The sequence below is a fragment of the Vombatus ursinus genome, unplaced genomic scaffold, assembly GCF_900497805.2.
Source record: "Vombatus ursinus unplaced genomic scaffold, bare-nosed wombat genome assembly UNPS02014807.1, whole genome shotgun sequence".
NCBI classification, from domain to species: Eukaryota; Metazoa; Chordata; class Mammalia; order Diprotodontia; family Vombatidae; genus Vombatus; species Vombatus ursinus.
The window spans coordinates 29529002-29552833 of NW_020954585.1; the positions used below are offsets into that span (position 1 = coordinate 29529002).

General features: G+C 34.1%; 1 protein-coding gene across 1 annotated transcript in view; it reads left to right on the plus strand.

The window, feature by feature from the left end:
• The window catches only part of DMXL1 (Dmx like 1), a 122694-nt gene that overhangs the window by 73534 nt on the left and 25328 nt on the right, over positions 1 to 23832 (plus strand). The window contains exons 21-25 of the mRNA XM_027874639.1: positions 349 to 527; positions 3058 to 3203; positions 8718 to 8803; positions 10024 to 10225; positions 11765 to 11882. Of these exons, the coding sequence (XP_027730440.1) occupies positions 349 to 527; positions 3058 to 3203; positions 8718 to 8803; positions 10024 to 10225; positions 11765 to 11882 (731 nt within the window). The remainder of the gene's footprint in view (positions 1 to 348; positions 528 to 3057; positions 3204 to 8717; positions 8804 to 10023; positions 10226 to 11764; positions 11883 to 23832) is intronic.

Consider the following 23832-nt stretch of genomic DNA (forward strand, 5'->3'; position numbering starts at 1 on the left):
TACATATTTGATTCTTAAAATATCAGTTCACTACTAGTCTTTTGAGACACCTTTGGTTAAAAAGAAATGTTAATCCTGCATTGGCAATTTCTACAGATCTTAGGAATAGAAGAATGATGATGAGATTCCCAAGAAAGTTGTTTTTTTCCCCCTTTCATTTTTCCTTTTCTGTTTTCTTAATTGAATAGTATGAAGGTTTTGCATCTTGTACTGAAGTACTCTTGTACTTTTTTTGGAAATAAAATAAAATCAGATCATATTAAGTAGAAATAAACTGTAAATCTTATTGCACATGAAAATTGTATTTCTTCTTTATTAATAATCTTTTTCTCCCTATATTTTGTTTAGTTTCTTCTCCAGCTGAAGATGGTGAAAAACAGCACAAACGATCTAGGCCATCGAGAACATCTTCCAAAGAGTGCCTTCTGCAGAACTCTTCCTCACCTAGAGGAGAACAGGAGTCTTTGACTTATAAGGAAAAATTTATTCCTCCTGAGCTTAGTATCTGGGATTATTTCATAGCAAAGGTACCTAATGTGATCATGAAGTATTTACGTACTAATTTAAAAACAAGACTCCATTTGCTTCTGTCTTTAAATATTTATCAGAACATTTTTTAAAAGATAGTTTTTATTATTTAGCATGATTACTTTCTAAACTGTTTAAACCTTTTTATAAAAGCCAATACTTTGATGAATTATGATTTTAGAGATTTCAAAAGGGAGAGTTTACACTTTGATACAAAAAAAGGATATAGCGCATATACATTACATAAGTGGAGAAAGAAAGGAGAAGAAGGTAGAAGTGATGTCAAGGAGATAGAGTGGTTGAAACCTGAAAAGAGAAGAAGACTAATACTAATATATGCAGTTTTCAGAGACCAAGGCTTCAGAAATGGAAGGAAGGAAGGAAGGAAGGAAGGAAGGAAGGAAGGAAGGAAATATGTATTAATTAAGCCTTTACTGTGTGCCAGGCACTGTACTAATGGGCATTGTCCTAGGAGAAAAGTTGGATACTTCAGTTTAAGTGTGAAAGCAGTCATTGACTGATTCCTTTTGTCTCTGCAGTTTTAGCTGCTGCCTATTCCCAGAGATACAGGAGTAATGGTATACCATAGACTACCCAGGAAGCACTTACCAAAGATAATACTTATCTGCCCTAGCATAGAAGTGCCATCAGAGAACCAATCAATCAGTTAGTAAACATTCACTAAGTGCCTCCAATGTGCTAGGTACTGTGCTAACACTGGGGATACAGAAGTGGGCAAAAGACAAGTCTTTACCCTCAAGGAACTCACAACCTAATAGGGGAGACCACATGCAGACAAATATATACAAAACATGCCACATGCAGCATAAATAGGAAATAATTAACAGAGGGAAGGCATTGGAATTAAGAGGTGGTGGGGAAGACTTCCTGTAGAAGGTATGATTTTAATTGGGACTTAAAGAAGCCAGGGAGGTCAGTAGTCAGAGTAGGTATAGGGGACAGCCAAAGAATGTCTGGAGCTGAGAGAAGGAGTGTTTTGTTTGTGGAACAGCCAGGAAGGCAGTTGCTGGATCAAAGAGTATTTGTTGGGGATTAAGGTGTAAGAAGACTGGAAAGTAAGTAGGAGGAGGTTATCAAGGCCTTTGAATGCCAGGGCATTTTGTATTTGCTTCTTGAGGCAATAGGGAGCCACTCAAGTTATTACAGAGCGGGGTGACATGATTGGACCTGTCTTTTAGGAAAATAACTTTAGTGGTTCAGTGAAAAATGGATTGGAGTAGGGAGAGACATGAGGCAGGCAGACATACCAGTATACAGTAATCAAGGCATGAGTTGATGAAGACCTGTAATAGAGTGGTGACAGTCTCAGAGGAAAGAAAGGTTGTGTTCAAGAGATGTTGCTAAGATGAAATCAACAGGCCTTGGCAACAGCTTGGATATTGGAAAGGGGTGAGAGGCTGTGGAGAGATAGTGATGAATTCAGGATGACCCCTAGGTTGCAAGCCCTGAGGGACTTGGGGAAGGTTTAGGGAGAAATATAATAAATGCTGTTTTTGACATATTGAGTTTAAGATATCTCCTGGATATCCACTTCAAGATACCTGAAAGGCAGTTGGAAATGCAAGATCGGAGGTCAGCAAAGAGGTTGGGGCAGGATAGTTGGATTTGAGAATCATCAGCATAGAAATGGTAATCAACTCCATGGGAGGTGATGAGACCACCAAGAGAAATGTGTAGAGGGAGAAAAGAAGATGGCCCAGGCCAGAACCCTGAGGGACATTTTTGGTTAGAGAGCATGATATGGATGAGGATCCAACAAAGGAAACAGAGAAGGATCAGTCACATATGGAGGAGAACCAGGAGAGAATGGTATTGAGAGAAGAGAGCATCAAGGAGGAGAAAGTGATGAACATTGTCAAACGCTGCAGAGACATCAAGGAGAATGAGGATTGAGGAAAGGCCTTTGGATTTGGCAACTAAGAGATTATTAGTGACTTTGGAGAGAGCAGTTTCAGTTGTAATATTGAGGTTGGAAGCCACATTGTAAGGTATTAAGAAGAGAATGAAAGGAGAAAAAGTGGAGATCCCTATTATAGATGACCTTTTTGAGGTGTTTAGATACAAATGTCAGAGGAGATATAGAACAATAATGAGGGGACGGAAGGATCATATGAAAAAGAACCCAAGAACATTTCAGGTCCACTGTGGTCATGTTTTGGAGACAAATGAATTGCTTGGTACACCTCTATGCTAAAGCACAAAGAACAGTGGAACAACAAGCATTTATTAAGTGTTTTTTACGTGCCAGGCACTATGTACTGATGTTGGCTAGTTTCATTACCAGTGATCTTATATCACTGACCTCTCCATTTCAATAGGATTCACAGATGTCTTTCTGCTCCCTCTGTTGCTTGTACCATCCCAGAGTCAGAATGTCCTTTGAATGGTTTTAATAGAAGTGCCTATAGAAATGTTTTTAAAATGACATAAAGTACAACTGTTTGGATATATATTTGGATGTCTTGGTTAACATGTTTGGATTATGAATTCTATAAAATTTTATTTTAGCCTTTTTTACCACCTTCCCAAAGTAGAGCAGAATATGATTCAGAAGAGAGTCAGGAAAGTGGTGATGATGAGGATGAGGATGGTGATGAAGATGTTTTAACTTCAGATTATCAACTCCAAGAGCATGCTAATTCAAATTCATACAGGTATAAAATATGTATTTTAAGTTTCTTTGGGACATTTTTGTTTCTAAGGAATTTCAAGTACTTGATCATTTATGTAAGATTTTTAATCTTTATACAACATTCTAGGAAAACTACTTAGTTTATATTTTTGCCTCTACTTTTCAACATCTAGGCCCTCAATTCCTTATAATCTGCCTTTTATCCTCTACTGCTCACTTTGTTGGAACTACTCTGCCTAGCCTTTAGAAACTTTTATGGTGTCCCTTTTCACAATATTAAGAACTTTCTCCTTGATATCCCCCCAAAATCTTATAATATTGACCACACCCTTTTAATATTCATTTAATCCTTAGAGATTAAGACACTCAAATCTTGATCGTTTTCCTTCCTGTTTCATTTTTACTTTGTCTCCATTGCTCCCTCCTTCCACTGCCATCAACTAAATGTGGGCCTTCTCTCAGTGGTGAACTCCTTCCTTCCCTTAGCTTTAATTATTGTTTCTATGCAAATGATTTATCTATAGGTCCAGACCCGACCTATCCTGAGCTCCATTCTCACATTTCTGTTTAGTCACTGTATATCTCTACCTGTATCAATACCTCAGAATCAACATTTCCCAAATTGAATTTATGTTCCTCCTTATCTAGGGCCCAACTCAAAAATTTCACCTCCCTCTAAGTATCTACTTCTGTGATATTCCTTGGACAAATTACCATCACTGAGTCTACTTTATGATATCATTATCTCTTATCTCGTTTCCCTACTGGTAGTTTCCCTCCTCTCCAGTCTATTCTTCATCCTGTTCACAGAGCAAACTTCTTAATGCATAGGTCTTATTTGCATCTCAGAAACCTTTGGTGGTGCCCCTTATCAGGTAAAATACAAACTCATTACACTGACATTTAAGGATATCCTGAGGAAATGAACTCCCCTCTGATGTCTAGTTAAAGCTGTAGGTATGATCATTCACTTCAAGTGAAATAGATGCCTATTTAGATTGCTCTGGTAGATTATTCAGACTTGTACAGTCAAGTTCCTGTGTGCACTTCAAGTGGGATGATGCAGTAGATCATAGAAATTTACCAGAATAATGAAGTTAGGGTATTTGTATGTTGAGGATCTCTAGTTTCAGGGTAAGAGTTGGAGAAGAGAGAAAACCTTAGGTAAAATGAGGATTATAATTCTTAACATGGTTATTGTGATGATCCAATGAGATAATACATTTGAAGTACTTTGTAAATTGATTTATAAAGTCAGAATTTATTTTATTTCCCTATGCATCTTGAAAATCCATAGGATATTTGATCAACTAAAACACCAGGGACATATATGAAAATATAAATTAATCGTCCAACAAGGATTTATTAAACCACATCCTGTGCTGGGTGCTGGGATTCAAAGAGAAAAATGCTCAATAAGCTTAAATAGAGGGGAAGGCTCCTAGGTTCTCTGACAACTCTTTTTCCTTGACTCCTTATTCAACTGAAACTTTTCTACAGTTACCAACAGTCTCTTAATTGCATCTTTTCTCAAGTCTTCATCTTTATTGATGTTTCTGCAGCATTTAACCCTGTTGACCATACTTCTCTCCTCTCTTAGTTGTCCTCAAATTGCTGTCCCTTAATTTTCTTACTACCTTTCTAAGTATTCCTCTGTCTCCTTCACCAGATCCTCACCCACATCACATGCCATAAGTTTGGGTTTGCCCCAAGGTTCTGTCTTGGGCCTTCTTTTCTCTGCATACTTTCTCACTTGATGACTTCATCACCCTGGTGGTTTTAATTTTCTCTCTATGCAGATCTATATACTCAGCCCTATTTTTTCTCCTCAGCTCCAGTCTTGCATCTAGCACTGGTAAATGTTTAATGCCTAGCTTCTCCCCATGACACACTTCATTAAGACTGTAGAATCAACAACAGAACAAGCTGACTCTAGCACACCCCTGCCTACCTCACAACTGCTTTTTGGATATTTTAAACTGGTTGTCTTGTAGACATCTCAAACTTAATGTGTCCAAAATGAAACTCATTACTTTTACCTTTCAAATCTGTTCTTCTTCTGAATTTCTCTATTTTTCTTGAAAGTACTACCATCCTTATTATTCAGTCTCAAACTTGGCTTTCTCCATTACTCTTCATTTTCTCTCTCACCCCATGCATACACTAAGTTGCCAATTCTTGTCATTTTTATCTCCACAACATCTTTCACATCTATTCCCTTTTCTTTACCCACACAGCTACACCCCCCACTTCCCAGTTCAAGGTTTTATCACTTATCAGCTGGACTATCACAAAGCCTCTTTCCATCTCAAGTCTTTCCTCTCTCCAGTTCATCCTTTGCACAGCTACTGAAGTGATTTTCCTAAAACAGATCTAACCAAGTCACTCATTAAATTCCAGTGGCTCCCTATTTTCTTCATGATCAACTATTATTCCATCATTGTCTCATTCTTTTTAAATGTCTATATTTTATCTAAGCTTTATAATTATATGATTATTAGTATAACTGTACATTTGTATAGTTAATAAATAAGCACATGTTTATTGGGATTACACCAGCAATTTTTTTTTGTTGGGTATTCTATCAAGAAATTTTGGAGTCCACTAGACTAGGTGAACTCTAATATCCCTTCCAACTCAAAAATCTAGGATCTATGATCACAGATCATAGAATCATCAAAATAGGGTTGGTTGGTTTTTTTTTTTTTTTTGGCCACAGTAGCACATGAAACAGACAAAAATATGAAGCAACCATTATTCTTATGTGGCTGTCTTTTGCAGTGAAAAGTGGCACAGTGTTGGAGATGAGGGCAAAATGTCTAAGAATCTCACAGTTCTTAGACTCACAAGGAAAGGACATGGACAGAAATTGCAAAGGATAGGAAGTCTATGAAGGGATTCAAATCTGCACCAGTGGAAGGAGTACTCATATCAGTGATAAGAGAAATCCATCCATAGACCTTGAGAACAGCTGATCAGTCTAACTTACAGGTTTTTGACCTGGTATCTGAGAAGTCTGATTTGTTTTTTTATATTTTGATGACTGTATTTCGATGTAACTGTTTTGCATTGTAAACCTATGTATTTTTTTTAATCCTTTTAAACATTATTCTGAGAAGGGATCCATAGGCTTCACCATACTGAATCTGGGTCTATGACATTAAAAAGATTAAGAAATCCTAGTCTAATCGATTTATTTTTAGATACATTCATTAAGTGCCTACTATGTATAATACACAAGACACAGGCATACAAAGGCCCAATCAAAAAGAAAATAGTCCCTGCCCTTGAGATCACAAGACATCGATCAAATTTCACTTAACCTTTTCTTTCTATACTAAAAAGATCTTTAGTCTTTCTTTTTTGGAATCTATTTTGTATCATTAATGATTTTTGTTGCCTTCTAGGAATTCTCAGAAAAATTTCATCTTTAAAATACACTCACAGTGTGATGACCAAAAATGGACATGATATAAGAAAGAATTAAAGTGGTGCAGTGGCCAGAATGTTAAATTTATAGTCAGGGAACTTAGTTTAAAATCCTAACCCTACCACTTACACCAGTATGATCTTTAACTCATTTAACCTTTCCGAATATCTTGTTGGTTGTTATCTATAAAATGAGTTGGTTGGCTGTGTAAAATTTCCTTCTAGTTCTAAATATGTAATTCTATGATCAATTCTTGCCTTCTGCATTTTAGTAGAGTTATAGAATTTGGGGCACCCATTTATCCACCCTCTTCATTTTATAGGTCACAAAACCAAAATGAAATTATTTAAATCATATGGGTAACTAGTTGCATTGAATGTTAAAATGGACGTTTTGATTTAAAATCAGCCATATATAAAAAGAGAAAACAAATGTTTTTAAGTTATAAAATTGTAAAGTGAGTACACCTACAACCAAAATTTTACATTTTAAAAACTGTCTTATAAAAAACCTTAAAAAACAGTAAGAAAACATATTACAAATATAGGATTGAAAAAATTAGATATAGATGAAAAACATTAGATTTATATTTGACAATAATCATAATTGCTGTGATTTATTTGAACCTCAGAGACATATCTTTAGTGATTATTAAGAATGACTGGGATTGTGGATCCAGTGAGACATAGATGGAGAACCAGAACAATGTAGTGTCATGGAAAGAAAATGAGAAAGCCTTCTATATGTATATCTTCTTTTTTTTTTTAAACTAAGTATATTTCCCTTCATCCTGTCCCACCCCCCATTTATTCTGTTCTCTCTTTTGACCCTATCCCTCCTCAGAAGTGTTTGCTTCTGATTACCCCCTCCCCCAATTTGCCCTCCCCCTATTATCCCCCTGCTCTCTTATATCTTATACATATATCTTCCAATGGGAGGTCCCCATGTATACAGATGGAGGAGGCAGAGGACCCTTCCTGATGATACCTAGCATTTTGACAGGAGCGATATATTATTTTCAAGGAATAGCCTAAAATGACAAGGTTAAATTTAATGCTCTCTGATATCCTTTTCAACCCTAGGTCTATGAACCTAAGCTTTTTTTTCCCCTCTACATTAGAAAATTTTTCTGAGTGCCATCAAAAACTCATTTCATGATCCATGCCCTGCTGAATTATTCTAATATAAGATATCTGGATGAGGTCTACAATAACATGACCGAAAGCTGCTTTTGTGGGTTGACCAAAGAATGTCTTATTCTCTTCCTGATTTACAAGTTTATAACAAATACCTGCCAGTATATGAACCTTGATATTCTGTTTCTTTTATTTATATCCACATTATTTTCTTCTAATATGTGCAAATATAACTGATGTGCAAGGTGTTTTTTAAGTAGTATTTTTATTTCCAGAAACCCTTAATCTTTCTAATCCAACACTATAGTAATGAGTAATATTTTATTAGTATTTTGACCTTGAGCCTTGACCTCTAATTACTTTGGCTTATTTCCCTTTCTCCTTACTTTTAAATAAACATTTCATGAGAGAACCAAGTATTTTCCATTTCATTTTTTATTATTGTAATTTTGTCTTCCTTGGGATTTTTTTTTTGGTCCAATAACTGTGATTTAACTGATTTAGGGAACTCGTGGTGAGGAAACTCCCTCTAATAATGCAGATCATTGACTGTTTTGAAATTTATATAGTCTTATAGAATTGGAAAGCTACATAGAGATTAAATGACTTGCTCAAGGTCACACAGCCTCTATGTTTGAGGCAGGACTGAAATCTAGGTTTTCTTGGCTCCAAGGATGGCTCTCTGCCCACTGTGCAATGATGCCTCTTTCATTCTCTCCTAGTTCACATGTTTCTAGTTAATTTATTCTCATCAAACCTACTTTAAAACAAATTCATTTTGCTGCTAAAGAAATTCAACCTTCGTAGGAAAGGTTGAAAACAAGATACATGAGAACAGATTAAGATTGAGATGATAAAATGTTAGAAGGAGCAAGTGGCAGACACTGTTTTAACTAAAAGGAGAAAATCTTATCGATGTATTCTAAAATTATAAATAAATTTATAAATAATTCACTGATATTATTTCTAGTTGGTCATTGATGCGACTGGCTATGGTGCAGTTGGTGCTGTATAATTTGAAGACTTTCTATCCATTGGCTGGTCATGATCTTTCAGGTAATAAACACTTTAATGTCCATTACTATCTTTACTTGAATTGAATAGAGCCTTTCTGCTGAACAAAATAATTAATAGTTTTTCAAATCCATCTTAGCAAACTTTTTAACCATTTGATAAATATTTCATAGTTTTATGTTTGTATTCAATTCTATGAGTAATCATATTGAGACCTATTTAATTCCTTATGAATTCAATTTACAGAAACATTAAATTCTTGTTATATACAAAACACTCTGCAAAGTACTAGAAGAGATACAGAAATAATTTTGATAGAGAAGCTGGAGTTTACAGTCTAGGAGGGAGAAGCAACTTATACAGGAAAAACATATATGACATAGCTTATGATAAGTACATAAGCACAAATACAGTGTTACTCCAATTCCAAGGAAGAAAAGATCATTTTTGACTAGAGAGTTTGTTTTAGGAAAAGGAAGAATACATTTTGGGAGAATAAGAGGGTTAAGTCTTAGAATGTACTTTATGAGTTGTCAGAAGGATATCCAAATAGAGCTAGACAATGGGCACTGGAAAATATAAATGGAGGGATAACGATGAAGGTACGTCTGGAGATAAAGATTAAAAAGTTATTTGTGTAGAACTGGTCATTGAAAGTGTGAGAGTGGAAAGTATAAATAGGACCAAAGTCAGAACCTTGGGAACCACAAGTACGTAAGGAGACAGAGGAATTAGAGAAATAGGAGGAAAACCAGGAAAGTATGGCATGAAGAAACCACAAGAGAGTACAGAATAAATAAGGTTATCAGGGACATGTTGTCTTCTTTGCTTTGAAATTTGTTACTACTTTTAGAAAGTGTGTCTTGGAGCCGGCAGCAAAGCAGCTTGAATTGCCAACTACCTGGGAAAGCAGTTTATGTGACAATCCAAAAGGCTGGGGTCTTCATCCTGTTTTGCAAACCAACAATTCTTACATAACAATTTTTTTTCCTTGCTTCATTCTCATTATAATTTAATAATAAGTTATAATTTGATTTGATTCCTTTACTATTAGCTGGCCATGACGTGATCCTAGATTGTCTTTTTGTTATAAGACATTTACCTCTTATTTTTGGATACTATAAATATCAAAGATGTACAAATTTTAAAAACCTTTGGATATTTCCAAGAGAAGAAGAACATGTATTAATATTTAATGCCAGAAAACCATTTTTAGAATTGAAGGATTAAAGAGTAACTAGACTACTTTGTTTTCTATTTAGAGCTTCCAGTTAGCTCACCACTGTGTCATGCAGTTCTGAAAGCTCTTCAGTGCTGGGAACAAGTCCTCCTCCGAAGGCTTGAAATACATGGTGGGCCACCTCAAAATTATATTTCAATTCATACCTCTGAGGAGAGTTTGTCCGGAGGTCCTGCAATTCTTCGCCATAAAGCTTTGCTTGAACCTACAAACACCCCTTTTAAGTATGTCTTTTTATAAATATTAGCTCACTATCTATAAGAATTTTGTAGTTGATCATTGTCATTAGCAAACTGTTTGAAGTTTTCCTCTATGCATATGATGGTACTTTGGATAGTAACTATATATCTATATACAACAATGCTTTTTGAAGAAAAAATATTTGTGAATTATGCATTCATTGAAAAGAAAGAAGGGTTTCCTTGTGTCTGCCATGTCTGATTTTTCTTCCATTCCATTTTGTAGTCTAAAACTATTGAATTCCTGGGATTACTAGATATTTTTAAAATTTGTTTAAAAATAAATATTTTCAGACAGCTAGGTAACACAGTGGATAGAGCACTGCTCTTGGAGTCAGGAAGACCTGAGTTCAAATCTAGCTGCAGACACTGGCTGTGTGACCTTGGGAAGGGCATTTAACCCTGTTTGGCTCAGTGACCTCATCTGTAAAATGAGCTGGAGAAGTAAATGGCAAACCTTTCCCAAAATGGGGTCGTGAAGAGCCAGACTGAAAACAATCGAACAACAACAACAGATATGGTTATTGTGCCTTCACATTGATATATCTGTGATATTATGGATGCATATTTTTATTCTTTAATAACTTAAATAGTTCCAGAATGTATTTTGTGTTGACCATCACAGTCTTTTGAGTTTTCTCTTTGGGAGGATGATAATGCATTTCCTTTAAAGCTGATCAGTTTGTTTGTCTCAATGATATTCCTCCTCTCCCTTCACCTCCTGCCCCCAACTGCACCTCCAGTATATTTAGTGGAAAATAGAGTTCAATTAACATTTAGAAGAAAATCTATGCTAATGTCTTTCTCTGAAATTCTCTTCCATTTACTTTGTATATCTGTACCTAGTTATTTGCCTGTTTTCTACCCATGCAAGTTTTTTGAAGGAAGGGGCAAGTTTTTGCCTTTTTTTTTTCTTATTTTTGTGTTGTTAGAACTTAGCACAATGACTAACTTGGAGTAAGTACTTAATAAATGTCTGTTGACTGACTGTGTATTAAGTGTGGCATATTAGTTAACTTTTATAATTGGTAGAGAAAAGAAGGGCAGTTTATAAATTATATGGCATGAACAATAAGAGGCCAGTATAGTCTACTCTATAACTTTTTAAAAATGTGGTTGATTTAAATGTTTTATTGTTTTATTTGAAATTAATATTTTACAATCCTTCAATTTTGTGGCATTTTATTTTATTTGCGCAATTTATTTTGTATAAATTCAGCAGATGGTAATAATTAATTACTTGTGCTTTTTCATGTGAACTCACATAACTTGTTATGAGGATTGATGCAAATATCTCCTTATCCCTATTACTCCTTCATAATTTATTTTATATCCTAGCAACCTTGGTAGATATTATGCTGTCCTTACTTAATCCATAGCTCAATTTCATCAGGCCCTGGGAGCAATACTTGTTTGTACTTTCATTGAAGCTAGGAGAATGATTTGTTTTAATCGTGCTTAGGATAGTATAACACCTGCTAACAAATTAATAATCACTTTTTGTTTAACTATGTCTGTCTACAGATCCAAACATCATCTGGCACTGTCTGTGAAGAGACTTTGGCAGTACTTGGTGAAACAGGAAGAAATTCAAGAAACTTTTATCAGAAATATATTTACTAAGAAGAGATGCCTAAATGAGGTAGCATTTAAAATTTATTGGTTTCAATGAAAATTGTTTTGAGTTGAAGAGCTTCAAGATTTGTTTTAACATTTCATTTAAAGCAAATTATTCATGGAAAATTAGATTCTAGTATGAACAAAGAATATTTAAAAATATTAAAGGAAGTGAGGGGAAAGATGAGGTAATGTCAATTTTCAAAACCTTTTGAATATAGAGTGTACAATTTGAGAGATGTGTCTAGAAATTTTTTGTTTTTGTTTTTAGAGAAGGTGTTCCTAACTATATAGCTCTCCAAGATAAAAGTTTTTGATTAGGTGGTGTATTTACCTATTAAGAAGTATGCTTCATGAATTTTGGTAAAAAGATGACTTGATGAGGTTTTCAAGTATTTCAGCAATTGTAATATTTTTTGGATTTTTTTTTTTATAAAACACTGCAGTGTGTCTTTATCTTCTCAATTAACAAATACTTTTATCTATTTGGCTTATTTATATCTCTTGTTCCTTGTCTTCTATTTTGATGATTCTGTGTTTGCCACTTTTGATCCTGAAGGTTTCATGATTATAATCATTATTGGTAACCTGCCTTTTCCTTAATGTTAAATTATCATTCTAAAATAGTGTACTTGAGAAATGAAAGGATGCAGTGGTTTTGGAAATAGAGATGGAAATTACTGATAATTTATAATTAAATTCAACATTTTCTTAAGCAATCTGTGAAAGGTAGATGAAAGAAAACTCAGAAAGCAGTTGAACTGAAATGAATCAGAGTAGCAAACATGGGTAGGATGCATATTTTTATATAGTAAAATTCTGCTTGTGTTTTACCTCAATTTTCCATAGAAAGGAACATATTTTCACAATTATGTGGACTACATAAATGTGTGTGAATGACTTTATTAGTCAAATAGTTTTCATGCAAAAATATTGGAAATACATAAAGGTATTTTGTGGGAAATACTATCGTTGCCGTTTCATTTTGCTTGTTTGCTTGAAAAACAGAGTAGATAATTATTTCATCTTATTTCTCATAGTTCTGGTACTTTAGTCGAACTTAATCCATATATCTTCTTTTTGTTCCTAAGAATACAAGATTCCCTTCCCAGCCAAGGGGTGGGGTATGTAGATTGCGAGATTGCAAATTTAGTATGTAGAGGTAAATTTGGAAGTATATGAGTCCCATGTAAATTACTTCATATTCTTTTATCTTTAAAGCTTTTCCTTTTCAGTAATTTTTTATTTCTTCCAAAAACATTAGAGAGGGAATCTCAATAATAGCCTATAATCATCAATGAGTCAAAACTTTCTTCATGAGAGTTTACTGTATATGTAAATACTCCAAATTAGATTGCCTGTGAAACAATATTTTTGGAAATAGAATCTAACAGTGTATAAGCAAACTACTAATATGTCCAGATGATATGCCTTTAAAACTGATGCCTCTTAATTTCTCCTGTTCTTTAAAATGCATAGGTTCTTAACCTTGTGTCATGGACCCTTTTGGCAGTCAGCCGATGCCTTTGTATCCCTTCTCAGAATAATGGCTCCAAATGCATAAAATAAAATAGGATTACAAAGAAAACCAGTTATGTTGAAATACACTGATCAAAATATTAAGAAAACAAATTCACAGACCCCAGGTTAAGAATCTTTTCTCTAATGTGATATTAACATCAGACTTAATTAAATAAATGAAATAATTTAAGATGTAAAATAATTGTTTTTAATGAGAGATTTTTCAGTTTTGAAGGATTTTTTAATGACACTAAGTAAATATTTTTAGTAGTAACTAGTTGCAGTGGGTACTAATTTTTCTGCTTTGGTAAAATAAAGTTAGATTTTAAAAATACTCCCAGTAATCTTGCATGTTACATCTTATCTTTACTCTGTCATGTGGTTATTTTTTTTTTTGATGAAGTCATTAGAGGACCACAGTGAAACCATCAAAAATTCTATAATGGAGGAGCCAAACTTCAACAAGGTACAAAATAATGCTCAGCTGATATTTAAAATTTCATTCTTCAATGAAATTCTTTACTTTTTTTTTTCCTTTCTTTTTCTTTTATTTTCATTCTTTGCTGTTTTTTTGTTGTGTTTTTCTTTTTTTTTTTTTTGGTGCCACAGACTTGCTCAGAAAACTATTGCCCTATTAAACTTGAATATTGCATTGCTAATCAGTTTAATGGGTTTTTTTTATTTGATTTGTTTATTTTGTTAAATAAGAAAATTCAGTCTTTTTTTTTCCCCTTTTTTGGGGGGGTGGGGACAAGGCAATCAGGTTAAGTGACTTGCCCAGGAAAGCTGGAGAATTCAATCATAAAGGAAGTTGAATATATCCTGTTTTATGGCTACAGATTTTTCTAGTATAGGCCTAACTGTAACTATAACTAAGTAAAGCTTTGGGAAATGAATATAAAATATCAACCCTTTTATACAGATCACATTTTATTTTAAAATGTTCATAAAAGTTGTATGTTGTTAAATAATTTATACAATATAATAGAATTTATTTTCTGATAAAAGCAGTAATCTCTCAACAAAAAATTTTGTTGCTTAACTTCAGTAGACAAAAAATACTTGAACTTATGTTTTGAATATGGTATCTAGACTTTTAGCAGAGTGTCTCAGATGAATTTAGAGGGAGGGAAAAACACTGATATCCCTAAGTTTTTTTCATTATTTTTGGACATCCATAACTGTATGACTGTTTGGATTAGACAATGAATTTAAGAATAGGAGTTGTCTTTATTTTTTTTTTACAACCATAAAATTCCAGTATTGTTAGCTAGCTAGGTGGAATAGTGTATAGAGTATTGGAGTTCAGATCCTGACTCAGGTACTTACTGGCTACACAGTTAGTGTGATCCTAGGATCCACTTAACCTCTCCCTCAATTTCCTCATCTGTAAAAATGGAGATAATAATAGCACTTACTTTCCAGGGGTGTTACGAGGATCAAATTAATGCATGTAAAGTGCTTTGCAAACCTTTATACTAATTTATATTAATGCTAGTTCTAAATAAACTTGTATAACCAACATTCTTTTCTAAAAATTCTACTGGTTCTTAAAAGTTTAGGGAATGAATTCTGTAAGATATGAAACATTGAGGTTATAAAGTAATATATAGCTGTGTCCCCTCGTTGTGTTTCCACAGACTAAAAAAAAAACCAAACATTTTTCTGAAGTTGCCTAAGTCAATCTTCATATAGTTCATCTACTAATTTATTTCCAGAAATTATGTTTTTGATGTTGTCAATGAAGTCAAATTAAGTGCCTGAGAAATAGCATGGCAATAGTGCTTGATTTTAGAGATCAGGGACCAGGTTTTGAATCTTGTTTCTGATATTTACTAGCTATATACTATATGGCTCATTCATAAGTCATTTCATTTATCTGAGTCTCAGTTTCCTCATCTATAAAATGGGAATGATAATACCTGCAATACCTACCTTCAGTCAGTCAATCAACAAACATTTATAAAGTACCTACTATGTGCCCGGTGCTATGCCAGGAGATGGAGATACAAAGGCAAAACATGAGAAAATGCAGAATAAATGCAAAATAGATGCAAGGCAGTTAGGGAGGAAGGACTTTCACTATTGGGGGCTCAGGAAAGGCTTCACGAAAGTGATGCTTCAGCAGAATCTTGTAAATATTATTTCCATGAGATTTTAAGATGGTAAGATAATGTATGCAAAACATTATTTAGTCTTAAATCAGAGGTGTCAGACTCACTACCCATAAAACTTACAGCCTGGTTTAGATTAAAATGTAATTTGGGAATGTTTAATAAAATAAATAAAATGCAGTACAACATAGATAATATTAATTTGTGGTTTTCTGATTCTCTGTCTGGGACAGCTAGGTGGCACAGTGAATAGAGTGCTAGGCCTGAAGTCAGAAAGACTGATCTTTCTGAGTTCAAATCCATCCTCAAATACTTAATAGCTGTGTGGCCCTGGGCAAGTCACATAACCCTGTTTGCCTTAGTTCCTCCTCTGTAAATGAGCTAGAAAAGGAAATGGCAAACCAGTCCAGTATCTTTGTCAAGAACACCCCAAATGGGGTCATGAAGAGTCGGATATGACTGAAATAACTAAACAACAACAAAGTTACTATCTCCTCCTCCCTCCATTGTTTGTAATTGAGTTTAGCTCTATTGCCTTAAGTTCTATATAAGCATTTTAAAGTTTGTAAAGCACTTTAGATATATATTACCACATTTAATCTTTATAACAGCTCTATGAGGTAGATACAATTATTATCCACACTTTACAAAATGAGATACCTGAGGTTAAGTGACCCAGAGTTGCACAAGTTATGAGTCTAAGATAGAACTCTTCTAATATAGTCTTCTTCACTCCAAATCCAGTGCTTAATCCAGGCTTGGAGTCTTATTTGGGTCACTGAATGGGTTTAGTGACTTGCACAATATCACATTACTAGCATATGCCAGAGGCAGGACCATAGCTAGCTAATTTCTAGGCTGGTTCTCTAACCACTATGATGTACTACTTTAGTACAACTCCCTAAGACTAAGTTAAGTTGTAGAGCTGTTGCTGGTCTTCATTGACACAGTGGGATTCCTCAGTGGGAGTTCCCTATACTGATGAAATCACAGGTCTAGATCTCCCAGCCTTAATCCAAAAAAGGTACCAGGAAGTAGGGACTTAAACATAACTGTATCCCTTCTCAGAATAATGGTTCTAAATGCTCAATTAGCTTACATTCTGCTGGGAGGATATAGCATGGAAGGATATAAATAAATAGAGAATCAATTTAAAATAAACACACAGAAAGTGTGAATAAAGAGCTGATCATAGAGATAGGAAGATATGACTTTAAATCTCACTGCCTGCAGATACTGGCTGCGTGACCCTGTGAAAGTTATTTTACCTACATATACCCCAGGGAATTGAGACTGTCAACTGCAGAGAATGTGCATATTAGGAAAGGAACTTTGCCTACATCAATGAATCGATTCACAAGTCCAATTTAAAAAAACAAAGAAGAAGAAACATGAGGGGTAGGGGGAATAATTCTAGCAGCTACTGAAATCCTCTTGAACGAAGGTAGTACTTGTTGAGCGTTGAAGGTCGTAGGGTTTCAGAAAGGTGGAGTACATTCCACACACGAAGGATGTCTTGCGCAGCAAAGGAATGGAGGCACAAGAGAATTATCATACATAGGAAACAGCAAGAAGCCCAAGAGACTAGATTTATAAATCTAAATCTAAAATTTAATTAATTTATTTTTATTATTTTATATAAATTTTAATTTAAATTAAAGAAGTTATGTTAATAGACAGTGGGGAGCCATAAAAGTATCTTGAGCAGAGGAGTAACATGGTCAGACTTGTATTTTAGGAATACTAATTTGGCAGTTGTGGATGATAGATTAGATAAGGGAGAGATTAGATGCAGGAAGACCAATTAAAAGACTGTTGCAACAGTCTGCAAAAGGTGATGAGAGCCTATATTAGGGTGATTGGTTTGACCAGACAGGAATAGGAGCAATATTGAGGAGGAAGAATTGATAAGACTTGGCAGCTGATTAATCAAGGGTAACTCCTAGGTTAAGAAACCTGGATGATTGAAAGAATAGTGGTGCTTTTTGACAGAAGTACAGAACTTGGGATGAGAAAATGTAAGTTCTGTTTTAGACACCTTGAGTTTGAGATGCCTGTGGGGTAAAGATAGATGTCAAGCAAGCAGTGGGAGATTTAGTAGTGGATCTCAGATGATAGATGAGGCTTGACTATAATCTCTGTATAGATAAATAGTTAAAGTAATAGGGGTTAGTGAAATTTCTAATAGCAAAAGTATGGAGAGAGAAGAGTAGAAGTGCCAGGGCAGAACCCTCAAATGGAGAAAGGGCATGTATGATGCTTGCAAAAGGATCAATCTGACAGGGAGGAGTGCCATGAAAACTCAGAGAGTATCCAATAGGAAATGAGGGATCAAGGAAATGGTAGATCAAGAAGGATGAGGACTGAGTAAAGGCCATTGAATTTAGCACAAAAAAGCAATCATGATTTTAGAGAGAAAAATAAAGGAAATAAAGGAGGTGAAGAAGTGCAGGCAATGTGGAGTTTGATTGTGAAACAGAAAATATGCATAGGATAATAGTTTGAAGGGATATTGAAGTCAAGCACAGCTTTTTAAAGGATGGAGATTTTGGTGTGTTTTAAGGCTACAGGGAAGGAGTCAGGGGAGGAAGAGACATTAGGCATTAGAGGGAGATAACATGACAGAATGGGCAGGTTCCTGGAGAACCAGGAAGGAATGGATTCAAAGATACAATTAGAAGGGTTACCATTGGCAAGAAGGGCCCCCTTATCTTCTGAAACTAAAGGAAAAGAAAATGGATGATGCTGAGATGATTTGAAATGTGAAACTGTGACAGGGAATTTATAGTGGATGGCCTCATTTTTTTTTCAATCAAATATGAAGTAGGGTCCTTATTGAGTTGGTAGGGGGTCATGATGAAGAAGGCAGTGCATATTGTTTGAGGAGAAAGTTTGGAATAATGCCATGGGGGAGTCAACCAGGGATAACAGATGATATGCAATAGTGAGGCCTTAATTGAGGTTAGATAACTTAAGTCTATAGTGGACCCAACAAACCTGCATTTTGTCCAGTGGCCTTTTTTAACACTCAGGTTGGTGCAAAGGTGAATGTTAGTAATAATCCATGAAGCTTCTGGATCCAGAAGGAATAGAATAGGACAAAAGATTCAAAGGTCTTAGGTCTTGCTTAGGTTTCATATCACATTGGTCAGATATCTTCCTTATTATCCCATCACAATGAAACTAAACCTTAGAATTTTAACATAGTTATAGTCTCTTATAGTCAATCCAAACATCATATATAGATTCTAACAGAATTTTTTCTGGCTATGGAGTTTAATGACATATGAATAATAAGCCACCTAGTTCTTCTCACTAAAATGGCACTTTGAATTAGTCTTTTGGTAGTGAAGCTTTTTTCTTAAGTGTAAATTTAGTAGGTGTAGAATGCTATGTGACCATAGTGATGTTTAAGGTAAATGATAATTTACATAGTTATTCAAATGTTTAACTAGCCTTGTCAAATTCATTGAGTTGCAGTTATTTTAAATTATGAAGTCTAGCTTTGTTTCTTAGTGTTAAGTCAAGAAGTCAACTTACTAACAGCATGACAATCAAATAGCCTTTGTTGTGATATTCAAGTCAAGAAAACCCCAAAACCACACTACAAACAAATATAGATTTAGTACTGTTCTATGTTGAAATGTAAATAAATAATTGGAAATATTATTCTATGAAAAAATGAACATCTTTGATATCAGATTTGGAGAAGAATTATTCACATGGTTTGGCAAAGAATTATTTGAGCTAATTATATTTAGATACCTCAATTTTTCACTTGATGAAAAAATGTGGATTATACAAAATTCTACCAGTTAATTCTACTTGGTTAACAAATACATCATTTCAGAATATTTTTATTTTAAATCTTCCTTTAAAAAAGGTTCAGATTCCAAACTACCAATACCTCATCTTGTACAATTCTTACTCATGCCCTTCCATAATTAATTTATGGATTACCTATATAAAATACCAGAGGACATCCTCTGTTTTTTATTATTTCATGTATTGTATACCAGAATAATATGCAAGCTTTCTACGTGGTATGTATACCTCCTTTTCTAGTCATTGATGATGATATTTATACCATTTTTCATATATCAATTATAGTTAGTAATGTGATGTGACCTACATACATCCACCAAACATCTTAATGTTGTTCTCTGGGTTTATTATGGTGTTCCATCATTCACAGCAGTATAACATCACCAAGAGATCCTGCGAGACCAGCTGGGTAAAGTATGGGAATATTGAATGCTCCTTACACTTTCTTAAATATGACCTTGCTTGTTCTCTCCCTGTTCATTTCTGGGGCTAGTTCATTACCCATTGGTAGTGACAGTCTCTGATATATGTACTAAAGTACTGATTTGATGAGCTGATTACATGTCATAACATGAGCAATGTGTATTTTCCACCCACTTGCTTTTTCTAAGGAAAGATGGTTAGGCCAGTGTTGAGTGGATATTATGTCCTGCAGAGGTCTTCCCTTGGTTTTATTACAATCAATAAAGTGACAGCTAGAGCAGATCCATTACCTTCCAGCTCTCTTGTTGAAAAAAATATTCATAATATGGAATGTGGGGATTTTGAACTTTTGGCATCTTTTATTCCTCACTCCTAGAACTTATTTTCCAACATATGGTTTGTTTTTTTTTTTCATCTTTCTCTCCATTATCCACCTTGTCATTGAACTTACTGTAAGTACCAGGGCATATGTTTGACTTGGTTTGTAGGATCTTGTCAAGTACTTCTTAGAATTTCTTTTATATCCCCATGTCAGTGGTAGAAGTAAATTTTACTTTCCTTTGTAGAAGTTATGAGCACTACAAAGTCAGATTTCTAATTATTCCATGAAATGTTCTTGTTCCCTTTGGGTACACAATGAAACCAACTCCTTTGTTTCCCTTTCTTAAGTGAACCAATGAGTTCTTTTGTTTATCTGCAACTTTTTTCCTTCTGATTTTATGTATAAAATATTAAAGTGTCTAGTAGTGATTGGTTGTTTGAAACTTTGATGTCACCAATTAATGTTTTCAGACAATAGTTTTTATTACCCTTGCCTCCTTTTTTGCCAAAAAGGAATAAGCATTTATATAGTGCCTACTATGTGCCAGCACTGTGGTAAGTGCTTTATAAATATTCTCATTTGATCCTCAACAACAACCCTGTGAGGTAAATGGTGTTGTTTTACAGTTGAGGAAGTTTAGTCAGACAGAGGTTTGGTAACTTGCCTAAGGTCACTAAGCTAGTCGGTGTCTGAGGCCACATTTGAACTCAGATCTTCCTGACTTCAGGTCCCAGTTACACCTAGTTGATAGTTCAATAAATGAAATTTCAGTGTCTCACACTCATATTGTTTATATTTGATCCTTTTGATTTAAACATTATGATCAATAGAGGCAGTTATGATAATACTGGAAAACATGCCAGTAGTTTGTTTTATTTAAGGTTGTAATGTTGGTATGTGGGTATTCCTTTGGAGCACTGCTTATATGATACCTTGGAGTATATTAAACCGTGGCATGTACATGAATTATTAAAGAGATGAATCAATCTATAAGGAACTGTTGTTTCACCTTTTTTACCCAATCATTGAGAAGATAGTTATAATACTCTCAGTTTATTAAGGCTTTCTTCCAGAGTTGTTCCTTTAATATTTTGTTTGTTTTTTTTTTCTTTTTAAAAGTTCTATTGATATGCTTTTTTTTATATCCCTGTGACTAATAATTGCCTCACACTCCTCCCTACAATAGATCCTTCTCTTGTAGCAAATAAATACTGTCAAGCAACATAAATCAATATGATGTCTCATAAATCGACACAGTATCTGTGTTTGAAAATGTATACCTTGTTTCTTACCTGTTCCATCTCTTTGCCAAAAGATCAGAGGCTTGAAATCATGATTGCTTATTGCATTGACCAGGATTTGGGAGTCATTTGATATTATTTTTCTTTACATTATTGTGAACATTAGATAAATTATTCTTGAGGCCTGCTTACTTTGCTCTGCACTCATACAAACCTTGCTAAGTTTCTCTGAATTCTTTATATTGGTCATTTCTTATTGGCAATCATTTTTCACTGATTTCACATACCACAATTTGTTCATTCCCAGATTGGTGGATAACCACTTGCTAATAAAAAGTGCTGCTAAATATTTATAATTATACCCCATGTTGGTCAAAAACAGGAAAGATCTCATGTTTTTTTATTTATAGTTAAATATTGATATGAAAAAGTATGTCATTGACTAACTTGAGGTGTGTATCTCTGGTAGTCATATTGCTGGATAAAAGAGTAGATAGTAGTTTTGTCCCTTCTTTTCTTGTTAGAACAATTTCAAATTGTTCTCCAGAACTGTCTTACCAGGTCACAACTCCACCAGTAATTCATTAGTGTGCCTGTCTTCCCAAAGCCTAACCCATACTGATCATATTAATCTTTGGATCCATTGCTTTTACATAATACCCAATTTTTTCTTATACGTTATTAAAGAAGAATTCAAATCTTTTATTGGTGGAATTAAGGGCTGAGACTTAGTCTCCTGACCATAGTCCAGTGATTCAAGTTGCATTGCTTCTTTTTTCTTCTTTCATGAAATATCTGCTAAGTAGAGAAATGGTACAGTAAAATGTTTTCTTTAAAATTTTAACTTTGGTTGTGATGAGTATTTTAGTCCTTGTTGATGATAATCTTGTCTCATGCTTTCAGCGACACAACAGACACATCTTTTCTACTAAAGAATATTTCTTTCCTTAATATTTATCATGATGACTTAAATATTCTGAGTAAAGTAGATTAGTGTTTTATGATGCCATATGATTTTTGCAATCGCTGGCAAGTAGGCATAATGAGATAAGTTATAAAAATGTAGGAAATGATTCAGTTAACAATGGTGTCAGTAAATGTAGTTTATTTCTGAATTTTAGTTTCATTCTATATGACCTTATTTACTTCATATCTAAACAATTATATTTCTTGTGAGTGTTTTGACCATTTTATTATATCTTTGTGCATAGTTTCTGGTGCCTAGTTTCAAGTATAATCATATCATCTCTTTTTAATCACCTATTCATTCAGTTATTGAGCATCCCAGGTGGCTGTCTGCCATTTTATATTGACTTTTAGGTTTTTGTACAATTTGTAATATTTATTCACCAATTCACATAAACCTAAACTTCATAATCTGACAGTGACTAAAGTTGCTTCTTTTTCGTTCTTTTGCCACCTTAGATGTTTTTAGTTGTATTTCTGAAGATGATTCTTTTATATAAGTGTTTAGAATGGAAATTGTAACTGTTAATTACAGTATTTATGAGTACTCATTGTATACTAGGCAATAAAACAACAACATAAATAACTAGAACGCATAATATGATAAGTTAAGGCAAAGGACCACTGTATTAATGGATATTCACTGTTAATGAGATCATTATGGATTTATAGAGCTGACCTTAGGAGTCATCTAATAGAACTCCCTCATTTTACAAATGAAGCTCAGATAGGTTAAGTATCTTGTCTAATTCACAAGCAGAGCCAGGATTGGAATCTAACAGGTTCTCTGACTTGAAACCCAGTAGTTTTTCTACTTTATCATACAGGGGAAAACTACTTGTATGTTCTAGGCAACCATTAATCCTAGCAGCTTTTTTGAAGTTACAGATAAAGACTGGATATGTGAACATTCAACCAAATATATATTTTTTTAAATTGAGTGGTTGCACAGGAATATGGCAGGGAAAGTCGGCTAGTGATTTTGTGGGAAGTAGATTTAGACCTACAACTTATTTCTTAGGCCACAGTGAATTCTACTAGAATGGTAGATTTAAACTTTAAAAAAAAAAAAGAAAGAAAGAATTTACTTAGTGAAAAGGAGACATTTTCTTCTGTTTAGTAAAAAAAAGTAGGGACGCATCATTGGGGCATTAAAAAAAATTCTATACAACATGAAACAACATAATTAAAAGTAAAAAAAAAAAAGATTGAGAAAATGTGCCTGAATTGTTAACATTTACATATTTTCACAATGGATAAATGGTTGGAAATAAATCGATAATGTCAGAAGAGGAAATTCATTGTCAATATTCACTTGAAAAATGGCCACCTTCATTAATAACCAAGAGACACAGATTTTAAAAGTTTTAAAATACCAATCACATTTGCAAAACAACAACAACAACAAAATAACCTCATAAGCAATGAAAACTAGTGCATGTGTGGGGAGGAGGGAGGGAAATTCTGTGAGAATTAGAAATTTGTAGTATCTTTTTAGAAAGCAGCCCAGCAGGATGAGGTAAAATTTATAAAAATAATTAATTTTTAACTCAGTTATTTCAT